The sequence below is a fragment of the Erythrolamprus reginae genome, chromosome 7 (genome assembly GCF_031021105.1).
Source record: "Erythrolamprus reginae isolate rEryReg1 chromosome 7, rEryReg1.hap1, whole genome shotgun sequence".
Taxonomy (NCBI): domain Eukaryota; kingdom Metazoa; phylum Chordata; class Lepidosauria; order Squamata; family Dipsadidae; genus Erythrolamprus; species Erythrolamprus reginae.
The window spans coordinates 46130567-46144012 of record NC_091956.1 but is presented as its reverse complement, the minus strand read 5'-3'; the positions used below and the strand labels follow the sequence as shown (position 1 = coordinate 46144012).

The window sequence follows — 13446 nt, the reverse complement described above, 5'->3', positions numbered from 1 at the left end:
TATTCTTTGTCACTATATTTAACTATATGTCAACCATAGCTATTCCTGGAGATAATAAGCACTAGTGACTTCTCATTAAGACTATTAGTGTCTATTTTGTATAGTGCTATTATTTGAAAGAATATTTGGAAATTTTATGTTGCAACCAAACAATTGGTTTTTGATGATACCAGAGTTAAACCAACACGTAAGGCACTTTTATTTATTGATAGAATAATGTTTGAGACATTTATCATTATTCGTCACAAATTCATCTTAACCTGCAGCTAATACATGATAAACAGTTATGGACAATTTACTCTAACTTAATTGCTTTGAATTATAATATAGAAACATTTTGTCTTTATATTGACAAATTTCAGATCATTCCCAATAAATATACCTTTAACTAAAATTTCTCAGTGCTCCTGATGTCTGTTTCCAAACTATGTCTGGAACATGGATATGTGAAACAAAAAAAGGTGGGAGAATTTCATATTGCATTCACATCCTTTCATATTTATGGAAATAGTCTAAAAAACAAATAGGCAAAGTTTTCAGGAAAGATAGAGTAGCAAGCTGAGTCATCCCAAAGCATTCCACATCTCCAGGTCAGAGTTAAAGTAGCTATTATCATATTCTATTGGTTTTATTAAAAAAAACAAAGAATCTTAGAAATGAACAAATTACAAAATACAACTTTTCTAAGGATTATGGTTATGGTTCTCAGCATTTTGTTGTTTGAGTAGCTGTCTAGAATATTAAGGAACAATGGCATATGATAAACTGTGATATATTTTAAAACCATCATTCTACATTCAATATATCCTGGTCTGGGGATAATAATTAAATGCAATGTTTATTCTTACATTGAGAATGCCCAAGGCAAGCTGTTCTTCCACCAAATAGGAGACTGTTTTTTTCTTGCTAGGGAATTGTTGCACTTCAGTGAATAATTCTCCCTCCCTCCCTTTATCCACCTTCTAAAAAATAGTTTTCTTTAGTTTCAAATATATTTTCTCATGAATGTGTAATAAAAATTATTCTTGAATCTATATTGTAGAAAATTTTAAGATGGGTGCATCCCACAGGGGTTTTTTTCTTGAAAGAGAAGGCCCATGTCCTATATTAAAATCTTAGAATCTCTCTTTTAAGAATTTCATTAAAAAATAAAAAAAATATGGTGCTCTTCAGTTCAACCCAGTGTTTGAAGATAGCATAATTTAATACGTTATTTTACTTGTGGGTAGTATGCACAACATATTTCATACGAATGTATGACTAAGATGCATAAAAAAGCAATAATGAAATCAAGTAGTTGCACAATACAATAGAAGTAAGTACCATTACATTTGACATTTTTTCAAAAAGTGCTAAATTTGCTTACATGATTAACTGAACATCTCAAGCCAAAATAGTTACAGTATACTATAAAGACTTATTCTATTAAAAGAGAGTTTTATTTTCACTTGTAGTGGATATTTTTAATGCTTTGTTAAAAGCAATAAGTACATCAAATCAAAATATTTGAATTAAGTAAAATAAATTGCTACATATAGCACACCGTTTTGAGACTACTGAATAATGCACATATAATGCAATATTACTTTACAAAGTAGAACCACTTTATGTTTACATTAGAAATGCCATTATATAAGTTTTAAGTACCACTATGAAAAGTAGTAATGATCCCATCAATCTCTAAGGAAAACAAGACAATTACTTTGTTTTTTAAAACATATAAATGTGCTTTCACCTTTATTGCACTATGCATTTACAAATGGTAATTGTATTAATATAATTTGATTGGAATATGCTATTTTTTACTTACATGATAGTTGATGATATCATAAAAAATGATGCTTATATGTAAAAATAATGCTTACATTAAGAGTGAAATTATAATGTTTATTTTGTCATCACCCACATATTTTGGTATATGTTTCATCATTTAGACTCATGTACCTATATATATACCAGTGTGCACAAATAAATAAAATAGAGCATGCATCCTCAACCATTTATGCTTTATTAGTAGAGCATTTATTCTCCTTCTCTGGAAGTCTAAGATCACATATCCCTTAGCTCAAGTTAGGATTCCATAGCTAAACCTTTGATATAAACTTTGAGACAAATGATTCCCAGTGATCCATTTTTATATTAAGGATAGTAGGCTTAATATCAATCTATGAAAACTCATAAAAAGCCATCTCTTTTGGAAGATTTTTTTTTGACAATTTCAGTAGTTCTGTAGTTCATTCTCTTTTTTCTTTGCTAAAGGATATCCCTTTTAGAGGATAACAATACCAATTCTGTCCCTGACCCATCTCATTTTTGCATCCCGTTCTGTCTTACTCTTTAGTAAAACAACTCTTGCACAGCCTTCTGCCAGTATGGGAGCTTCCTGACCATGAGGGTAGGAGGGGGGAGAGTCCCCTGCTTTGAATCTGTCTCCACCTCCTTCCCTTTCTATCCTTACTATTGCCAGTGTTCAGGAATGTGGCGAATTGGCTTCTGGACAGGAAAGGAAAGAAGGGACAGAGGAAAACCTCCAAGTAGGTGTACTTTGCTGCTGCTTGCCTTTTCCCGAAGCCCTTCATTGGTTGCCTGGTCTTGCCCCTTGGGATTATCCTCTCTTTTTAGATGCACAATACAAACCTCGGCGAGCTGGTTGCCAACAACAACCCAAAAATGCACGACATCCCAAGCGCCGGCGAATAGATCACCCTAGAAAAAGGCCTCCTCCGTTCGTACAGATTCCGTGGATTGTCAGGGAGCTCTCCAGGGTCCTGAAAACTCGGCAGCTTTTCCAGCTACCTTAGCGATCTCATTCCGAACTCTCAGATCGTTCAGCAGCCTCCCCCCGCCCCCCCAATGACTCGGAAACGTTCTTTTGGGAGGAGGTTGTAAATACCTCGCCACACCATGGCCCACATTAAATACCTGCCTGCTGCTGTCTCAGGATTCTATCTGTGGGAAGCTGCAGTGCTGCTCAGGTAAGTCTTACTAAATATCAGCAAATATGTTTTGGCTGGTGTAAATGGATAAGGAAAAATAAGTGTGATAATAGAACTGCAAAAACGATTCTGTAATCTAATATTCTATAGACATTATTTAAGGTGATGACCTGGTACATTCTGGACAATATTATTTTGTCTTAATCTCTTCTCTTAATATTTTATTCTGTTTTATAAATACTTTACAATTTATTATTTTTGTAACTAATTCAAAGCAGCAAACATACCTAATACTCCTTCCTCTTCCTATTTTCCCCACAACAACATCTCTGAGCGATAACCCAGATGTCTTTCATACCTGTGGCAGGACTAGAACTCAGAGTTTCTTGATTTCAGCCTTGTGCCTTGACCATTAGACCAAACTATTGGTAGTTCAAACGTTTCTTGATTCCCTTTGCCCACGATTCAGATACACTTGTTTCTTGCTTTAAACTCTCTCCATTCTCTTAAGCATCATTGCTTCATAGTGTGTTTGGGGGGGCACAAATGAAGCAAGACATAAAAAGTGTTCAAAAGGACATAACTTTCATTGTCCTATTAGCATAACAAAAAGATGAGTCAATCAATATTCAAAGTCTGCTTTTTGGCATCCATGCCTAAATATTATATATCTTTTAGTTTAAGACTATATTATATAAATATATGAGAATTAAGCTGCCTCCTCTTAACCTGCCCTTCAAATTTACTTTCATATAACCAATAAAACAAGAAGAATTATATATTTTACCTAGGACAATAATAACAAAATGCAGTTTAAGTTTCTCCATAATTTCCCCCTCTAAATATCTTCCCCACACTGAGACACGATAAAATAGAATAGAAAAACTTTTTTAAAAATAGAATATGTTATTAAAACTATCAGATATATTTATTTTTCTTGTAACTGACATTCAAACTATGATGTTTGGATTTAAGGCAGTGTAATGGGAAAACAAAATTGTTTTTTTAAAGGTTACCTTAAATAATTTACAGAGGTATCACTGATTAGTAAAGCTCAAACATTACATCATAAATATTCAGTGATATATAAGGTTTACAAGTCATAGGGAATCTTTCCCACAAAAATCATATGCCGAGCTGAATTCTGACTCTTACTAATAGTTTTACCAAAATATATGAACTACAAGACTGTTCTGATGTTTTGTTTTCAAGAATTGAATTAATCTTGTATAACATATATGCCTAAGTTACTGAAGGACATACCAACTGTCTACAGTAAATAATGGTCTGAAAAAATAAAAAATAGCAATGGTAAGCCCTTTAAATATTACTTTTAACATTGAAAATTATTAGATTTCATTTTTGAGAGAAAAGCTAACACAAACAATGCCAATGATGTAAATAAATTCTGTATTGAGAAATGTTTATTTAAATATTTTCAGTCAAAAAGTTAAAAATATAATAATGATATCAATAAAAATGTTTCTAAGTAAAAATAAATAAATCTCTGGTTGGATAGATTATCCTATCTCTGAATTATACAAAAGGATATCAAAGTGTATATCCTAGTGAACAAGAGTCCTTGTAAAGACTATGGAATTATTTTCAATTTTACACATCTATTATCTAAACACCTTTACAATTAGGTTTTTTTGTGTGTTTTATGTAAAAAAAAGAAGGAAAGAATATATTCTAGTGTTGCTTATATATTTTGTTAGTATGGTGAAATTATCTTGTGGATACTTGCCAAACATTTCTAAGTGTTACTGAAACCTTTATATCCAGAAATGATCATTCTATAAATTACATTATATAAACAGCAATTATGTAGAACAAACATTATTCTAACAATAAAAAGAACTAGCAAGTGGTAATATGCACAATAAAATATACAGTATTTGACAAACCACATTAACATCATCAAACTCTGCAGAAGTGAATATCACTGTACTGTGTTACAATGTTTTTATAAGATCACTATAGTGAAAACTCATTAAGACAAGAAAGAATTCATTCTAAAATCTATCCATGATGCTTCTTTCTCAGAAAATCCTATGGGGAGAACATGAAAAGATGTGCATTCAACTATTGTATATTTTAGCATACTCAGAGTTTCTAAAGAGATTCAGCCAATCTGATAGAACATTTCTCCACAGTGATTCACAGTGATCCGTGTTTGGAGTTTTCTGAATTTTCTGATTCTGATAACACCTCCATGTGACAATCCTATTACAATCATTAAGTGTTGTACTTTATGATTCCTAATGAATGTATATTTTATTTTATGTGTACTGAGAGCATATGCACCAAAGACAAATTCCTTGTGTGTCCAATCGAGTGAAGGGCTACCAAATGTTTACTACCACACTGGGGAATGGGACTTTTTGCCTCCGCCAGTTGGATGAAACTCTTTCCTCCGCAGCAGCTGATTGGCCGCTGCCTTCACTCCCTCGCCCAAAGGCCCCTAGCTCTTGGCCCCAGCCCTTTGGCCACAAAAATCCAAATTCAGCCACAGCCTTTTGGCCACATGGGACACTTCGCCACCATCCAATCAGAACGGTTGTTACAAAATGCTACTTTGGAAGAAAAGAATGGGACAGTTTGCTCTTTCATACACAAACACACACATTGAATGATAGAGAGGGAAGGTACCTCGGTGTCCATCTAGTCTGACCCACTTTCTCATTCAGGAGGCTTGCAGAATGATAGAGAGGGAAGGGACCTCGGTGGCCATCTAGTCTGACCCACTTCCTCACTCAGGAGAATCACAAAATGATAGAGAGGGAAGGGACCTCGGTGGCCATCTAGTATGACCCCTCTGCTCTGATTGGTTTCCCAAATTAGCTTTTAAAGGATTAGCTTGTTGTGAGGCAAGGAGTTCCACCAGCCAATTTAGCAACCCAAGAATTTGACCAGAAGACCAATTCTCCTAATGAAGAGGGTTGGACTAGATGGTCTCTGAGGTCTCCTCCCTCTCTATCATTCTATTTCATTCTCCTGCTTCAGCTGGGGGTCAGACTAGATGGCCACTGTGGCCCCTTCCCTCTCTATCATTCTGTAAGTCTCCTGACTGAGAAGAGGGGTCATACTAGATGGCCACTGAGGTCCCTTCCATCTCTATCATTCTGCAAGTCTCCTGAATGAGAAGAGGGTCAGACTAGATGGCCACTGAGGTCCCTTCCCTCTCTATCATTCTGTGAGTCTTCTGAATGAGAAAGTCAGTCAAACTAAATGGGCACTGAGTTTCCTTTCCTATCTATCATTCTGTAAGTCTCCTGAATGAGAAGGTGGGTCAGGTCAGACTAGATGGCCACTGAGGTCCCTTCCCTCTCTATCATTCTGTGAGTCTTCTAAATGAGAAAGTCAGTCAAACTAAATGGGCACTGAGTTTCCTTTCCTATCTATCATTCTGTGAGTCTTCTGAATGAGAAAGTCAGTCAGACTAGATGGGCACTGAGTTCCCTTTCCTCTCTATCATTTTGTGAGTCTCCTGAATGAGAAAGTGGGTCAGACTAAATGGCCTCTGCGCTCCCCTCCATTCCACTGCTTGATCTTGGGGTCAGACTAGATGGCCACTGAGGCCCCTTCCATCTCTATCATTCTGCAAGTCTCCTGAATGAGAAGAGTGGTCATACTACATGGCCACCGAGGTCCCTTCCCTCTCTATCATTCTGTGAGTCTCCTGAATGAGAAAGTGGGTCAGACTAGATGGCCTCTGGGTCCCCTCCATTCTCCTGCTTGATCTGGGGGTCAGACTAGATGGCCACTGAGGCCCCTTCTATCTCTATCACTCTATAAGTCTCCTGAATGAGAAGGTGGGTCAGGTCAGTCTAGATGGCCACTGAGTTCCCTTTCCTCTCTATCATTCTGTGAGTCTTCTGAATGAGAAAGTGGGTCAGACTAGATGGCCTCTGCGCTCCCCTCCATTCTCCTGCTTGATCTGGGGGTCAGACTAGATGGCCACTGAGGCCCCTTCCCTCTCTATCATCCTGCAAGTCTCCTGAATGAGAAGGGTGGTCAGACTACATGGCCTCTGAGGTTCCTTCCCTCTCTATCATTCTGCAAGTCACCTGAATGAAAAGGGGGGGTCAGACTAGATGGCCACCGAGGTCCCTTCCCTCTCTATCATTCTGTAAGTCTCCTGAATGAGAAGGGGCTCAGACTAGATGGCCACCGAGGTCCCTTACCTCTCTATCATTCAATGTGTGTGTTTGTGTATGAAAGAGCAAACTGTCCCATTCTTTCCTTCTAAAGTAGCATTTTGTAACAACCGTTCTGATTGGGTGGTGGCGAAGTGTCCCATGTGGCCAGAAGGCTGTGACTGAATTTGGATTTTTGTGGCCAAAGGGCTGGGGCCAAGAGCTAGGGGCCTTTGGGCGAGGGAGTGAAGGCAGCGGCCGATCAGCTGCTGTGGAGGAAAGAGCTTCATCCAACTGGCGGAGGCTAAATGTCCTAAACCCCCACACTGTGGGCATAGCTTATGCAGGATGCCCTGTATTTTCTTTCAACATTTTTCAATGCAAATTGGGTGCTCTGGGGTGAAGCTCCATTTTCACTACCCCACTGTGTTCCCCCCATCCAGGTCCAATCACACTTGGCCAATAAAGAATTCTGATTTTGATATGTTGCTGAATTGTACTTATACAATTCCTAATCACTAGTCATGCTGGTTGAAATTGTTGTAATTTGAACCGTAGTTCCACAATTTCTGTAGTGTCACAGGTTCCCTACCTGTACTTTATGAAAGAGAATTTTATTAACCTTAAACTACAATTCTAGTCCCTCTCCCTATGATCTGTAGACTGTTTTGGACTTCAGAAATTCAGAATTTTCCTATATAGCTGCCTTTAATATTTTAATAGCTAACAATTATGCATAAATGTTTTCTTTGCCTGGTCTGTTTTACTACTTGGATAAAATAAACAATGTATTTAATTAATCCATTGGATGCAATCCTAAAGTACTTGATTTCATTGGAATCAAAAGGTGAGTAATATTGTTTAAATACAATCTGTACTATGTTTCTTAATACGTTTTAATTAGAAATTTTTGGAATGAAGAACAGGTTGGTACATCATAGTAAAAATGCTGGTATTACCAATATTACTCATATAAAAATAGTGTCCCTTATTTTTGTATGAATATTATAGAACACAATAATGCTGTCACATAACATGCAATGCTATTTTCTTGTCATGACAATGCCTTTTCTGTGTTTTGCACTAAATGATCATCATTTATTCTTTGCTTAAAGCTGTCGAGCTAAAGGACTTTTTTTCTACCCAGAAGCCAAAAATAATTTACAAAAGTTTTTTATTTGTTTCATGTTGGTATTTTTTTATATATTTACACACTTTTCTCTGATGGGTAGCATCCTTAAAACTATAGGTGACAGTATAACTTGTTCCGTGATAGAATGATGCTGGTCTGCGTCCAAACCATACGGGAATGCTAAGACCTCATTCAGACAGAGAAACATTTACCTTTACCTTTATACATTCATGTTCATAGAAAGAACTGGCTGAGTTAAACTTTCATGTCAAACATTTGATGTTTTCATTTTCTGTGCCATTGTAAGAGTCTTACGCATTAATAGTTATATAGTGCATGTTCATTTGGAGTGTGCACAAAACCGTTCTTTCTGCATGATTACTTATAGGGATAAATGGATCTTTTAAAAATTGATGTTCCTGTATCGCACAGATTATAGGCCGATTTAGCCCATTATTATACACCTTGACTGATACACCTATATAGCAGAGCATAGTTTCTCCTGGTTCGGACCGGTTCTTCTGAACTGATAGTGACCTGCTGGTGATATCACAATGACATCATGGAATCAGTTTGATCTGTATCAGTCCATGGGCACCACCATCTTTATAATTTTTAATTAATTAATTAATTACTTTTTGAATTTTTTCTCTCTTTTTTGCATTTTTAAAGTTCTTCTGAGCATGAGCAGAAGCTGAGTTTCCAGCACTACATTTGCATCACCATCTTGTTTTTGGCTTTACTTTTTTTGGTGGGGGTTATTTTTTGGTACTGGCATGGCCACGTAGTGCAGGATGTTGCAAACTGGCAGCAAGGTAAGTTAGAACCCACCCCTGCTAAATAGGAACTGGCAGAACTACATTACAAATGTGGAAAGCATATAATTGCATGCTTTTTCAAAATATATCAGCTGGGGTGCAGAGCTTATTATTATTTCTTTAAAAAAACACATTCTAGTTTTTTATATTCATTTATTTTTTCTTTTAGTTTGTATTACATTTTATCTATATAGTTGTAATATTCAATGTTATTATTTAGAAAGAGGGTGACTCATTGTTTTATAAATCCTAAGGGGGGGCCTAGAGGTTTGAAAAGATAATAACAGAAGATGATGCCATTTTGCTTTGCAGCAAACTAGGACTCCATCTTTCCTCTGGGTACCTTGGTACTCATATATTATATTGATTGTATGTTGTTGAGAGACACTCGGAGTTGTTTAAGATGGGCATAGAAATGTTTTAAATAAATAATATTGCTACTCCTTCTCCAGCAAATCAAGATGAAGCTTTTTGCAGGCTGTCTGTCCCATTTAACAAGGGAAACTAAATCCAAAATATTTTTTCAGGGAAAACCTTTGTTACCAATTTCTTTCTCCCAGTACCTTTGGTCCCGTCCCCCCCATGGATCATTTCTGAATCACAAAGAGAATGAATATGAAAATTAATATTGGCAGCTTTAAAGTGTATGTATTTTATTTTACTTTGTATATTAATTTATATACTGCCCTTCTCACTAACTAAAGCAACTCTGAACTTGCTGGCTGGAGAATTCTGGAAGTTAAGTAGTTTACACATCTTAAAATTGCCCCAGTTGAGAAATACTGCTTTAGATTAGAAAAGGCACATTTAAAATATATTAATTAAGGGGAGGGGGGAGCCAGGTATAAAGTGTTTGCATGAAATTCCAAACAAAACTATAAAATAACTCACGATCCATGAAAACAAGCATAAAAAGGTAAACATATTTTTGAAGTCTTTCAAGGGTTTCGAGAGCAAGAGTTTCCCATTCTTCACGCCAATATCTTGATAGATTCTATGTTATAGATTCTATATGATTATTTGTATTGGCTTGATATTATTATTATTTATTAGACTTGTATGCTGCCCCTCTCCGGAGACCCGGGACGGCTCACAACAACAATATAAACAATATAAGTACAAGATGACTAAAAACCCTTCATCTTAAAAAACAATCAATATATCACAATCATATCCACACATAACTTTTTAATGGTGAGAAGGGGGATGCATGGACTAGTTGCCCCATGCCTGGCAACATATATTGTTGCATGTTCTGTTATGATGATTTGAAAGAGATGCCTCTTTACACCTCCCCTCTGTCTCTCTCTTTTTCTTTCTATTTGCATATATGATTTTATACTTAAATAATCTAGCTTGTTTAACTATTAGAGAGGGCAGCAACATTTTTATAAAAAAAGAAGTTATTTTCTGCCGATAATCAACATTATTACTGAAACTAAAAATCTGTATAAAATGAAGAACATGGTCTTCGATAATATACTATAGTTGTGCGTTTTTGTAATTGTAGTTAATATATGTAAACAATGTCTTTGGAAGTCTCTTGGGGTCTTTGAATAATCCTGTTCAAAATGTTCAGATGTAAAACTTGTTTGATGCAGTTTCTTTTCCACTTTCTATATTTTTACATTATCTTGTGAGAGAGACTTGGGATAGCAGTCAATAGGAAGCTCTGGTGAACATGGGGAAGCTTGGAAAACCTTTATGTATATTATGTTCCAAGCATCTGTCCCAAAGCCCAGAAATCTGGCAATAAATAATGATACTGTTAATGAGTAAGAAACTAATTGGGTATTAAGATTTCTAGACAGCCTTTTTTTATGCCTTGCCAATGTTTGACCTATATTAATAGCCTATTAATAGCCTATCTGAGAATAGGCTATTGTTTAGGGTACATTTATGGTTTAGAACCCTTTCTGTCTAGGGATTCATTTAATCTCCTTAATCTTGATCTTTGTTCATAGGCCAAAAAAATAAAATAAAATGCACAATTTCATTTCATTTCAGCATTCATTTCATCTACCAAACCTCCCAGTTTGGTGTTATATTAGATATGAGAAATGACTAATACAGGCAGGATGAAAAACAATTTCCAGATTTTAAATATACTAATACAATTTGTCTTCACTTATAATAGTTTTAGATAAAACTTTTCTAATAAAAAATAATCAGGACATTTTAAAAATAAACTATAGTGAGGCCTACTAAGTTATTTCTAGAAAACAAATTAAAACTAGCTTTCCATTTATACACCAAGCCCCGTGCTATGTTAAGCTCATTTTCTCACTGCCAGCATATATAATATGCCAATCAAATTGAAGAGAACAACAAATAGAAAGAAATCATATTGAAGTTACTCACATTATTTTATACAAACTCTTAATTGCAAGTTAACCCAATAGCAAAAAATTAGAAGCTGAGAACTCCCAGCTTCTCTTAATTGTTACTACAATTTTTGATATGTTACTTATCCTTAATCCAACTCCCCCCGAATGAAGGAATACATTCCGGTGTGCACACTTATCCCTATAGCACATATGCTTTCATAAAAACACAACTATAACTGTTGTGGCACAGTGGTTAGAATGTAGTATTTCAGGGTACTTCTGCTGACTGCTAGCTGTCAGAAGTTTGGCTCACTGGTTCAAACTTCCATCCTTCTGAGATCAGTAAAATGTAGACAGATTGTTGGGTGCCATATCACATTCTGTAAACCATTTAGAGATGGCTGTAAAGTACTGTGAAGTGGTAAATAGGTCTAAGTGCTATTGCTATAATACTGACAGGGCCATAATCACGTACCTGTTGTATCTGTCCACTTTATAATAGAGGCATTTATAGAAGTCAAGCATGTCATTAAGATAATGAAATCTATATTTTGATGTCATAATGCAACCTCATTATGTCCTAGTTTGAGTGTAACATGTTGATTCCTTATTATTTGTCTCCCTCTCCATTAATGCCCCGAATCTATGGAGAGGGGCGGCATACAAATCTAATAAATAAATAAATAAATAAATAATAAATAAAATAAATAATGTTTAGTCTTAACTCAGCAAAAAAGTTTGATGACATAAATCACATTTTCTCCAGAGCCAGGTTTTACTGTAACAGCAATGAAGCCAAGAAGTGGTATTGTCCTTATGTTATTCTTATTATTTTTAATATAAGTTCAGGTCCTGCAGTGATTGGTGGATTCTATGGTATCTTTTCTCCTACAGCTCAACATCACCTATCAGCAGGATCCAGTGATGGGCTACAAAATTTTTTACTACCACACTGTGGCCATGGCTTATGCATTTTGTTGCAACTTCTTTCAGTGCAAATTGGGTGCTCTGGGGTGGAGCTCCATTTTCACTACCCCACTGTGTCCCCTCCCAATCTGGGCAGTAGCCCACACCTGATTATCTACTATATAAAGTATAAACCATCTCTCAGCTGTGGCGAGGGGGGCGTTTGCCCAGGTTCGCCTGGTGCACCAGTTGCGGCCCTATCTGGACCGGGACTCATTGCTCACAGTCACTCATGCCCTCATCACCTCGAGGTTCGACTACTGTAATGCTCTCTACATGGGGCTACCTTTGAAAAGTGTTCGGAAACTTCAGATCGTGCAGAATGCAGCTGCGAGAGCAGTCATGGGCTTACCCAGGTATGCCCATGTTTCACCATCACTCCGCAGTCTGCATTGGCTGCCGATCAATTTCCGGTCACAATTCAAAGTGTTGGTTATGACCTTTAAAGCCCTTCATGGCACTGGACCAGAATATCTCCGAGACCGCCTACTGCCGCACGAATCCCAGTGACCAATTAGGTCCCACAGAGTGGGCCTTCTCCGGGTCCCGTCAACTAAACAATGTCGGTTGGCGGGCCCCAGGGGAAGAGCCTTCTCTGTGGCGGCACCGACTCTCTGGAACCAACTCCCCCCAGAGATTAGAACTGCCCCTACTCTCCCTGCCTTCCGTAAACTCCTTAAAACCCACCTCTGCCGTCAGGCATGGGGGAACTGAAACACCTCCCCCGGGCATGTTTAATTTATGCATGGTATGTTTGTGTGTGCGTCTGTTAGTTTATGGGGTTCTTTTAAAGCTTGTATAAATTTTAAAGTTTTCTGATTATTTATGATTTGTTCTATTCTGTTGTGAGCCTCCCCGAGTCTTCGGAGAGGGGCGGCATACAAATCTAAATAATAAATAAATAAATAAATAAATAAATAAATAAATAAATAAATAAAATATGTACACACACGCACACACAGCTTTTCTAAAATTATACACATTCGACCTCATTTACTGCGATAGGAAAAACATACTCAGAGCCCAGAAGGGGGAGGGAATCAAAATTTTGCTACAGGTACTGTGTACTTGACCAAACTTTTGCTACCAGTACTGCATACCTGACCATACTCATAGGAGCCCATCACT

General features: G+C 36.7%; 1 protein-coding gene across 1 annotated transcript in view; it reads left to right on the top strand.

The window, feature by feature from the left end:
- The first annotated feature begins 2904 nt into the window (after window positions 1-2904).
- Window positions 2905-13446, top strand: part of GLRA3 (glycine receptor alpha 3) — a 130073-nt gene continuing 119531 nt past the window's right edge. Inside the window, exon 1 of the mRNA XM_070756610.1 lies at window positions 2905-2975. Coding sequence (XP_070612711.1) covers window positions 2905-2975 — 71 coding nt within the window. The remainder of the gene's footprint in view (window positions 2976-13446) is intronic.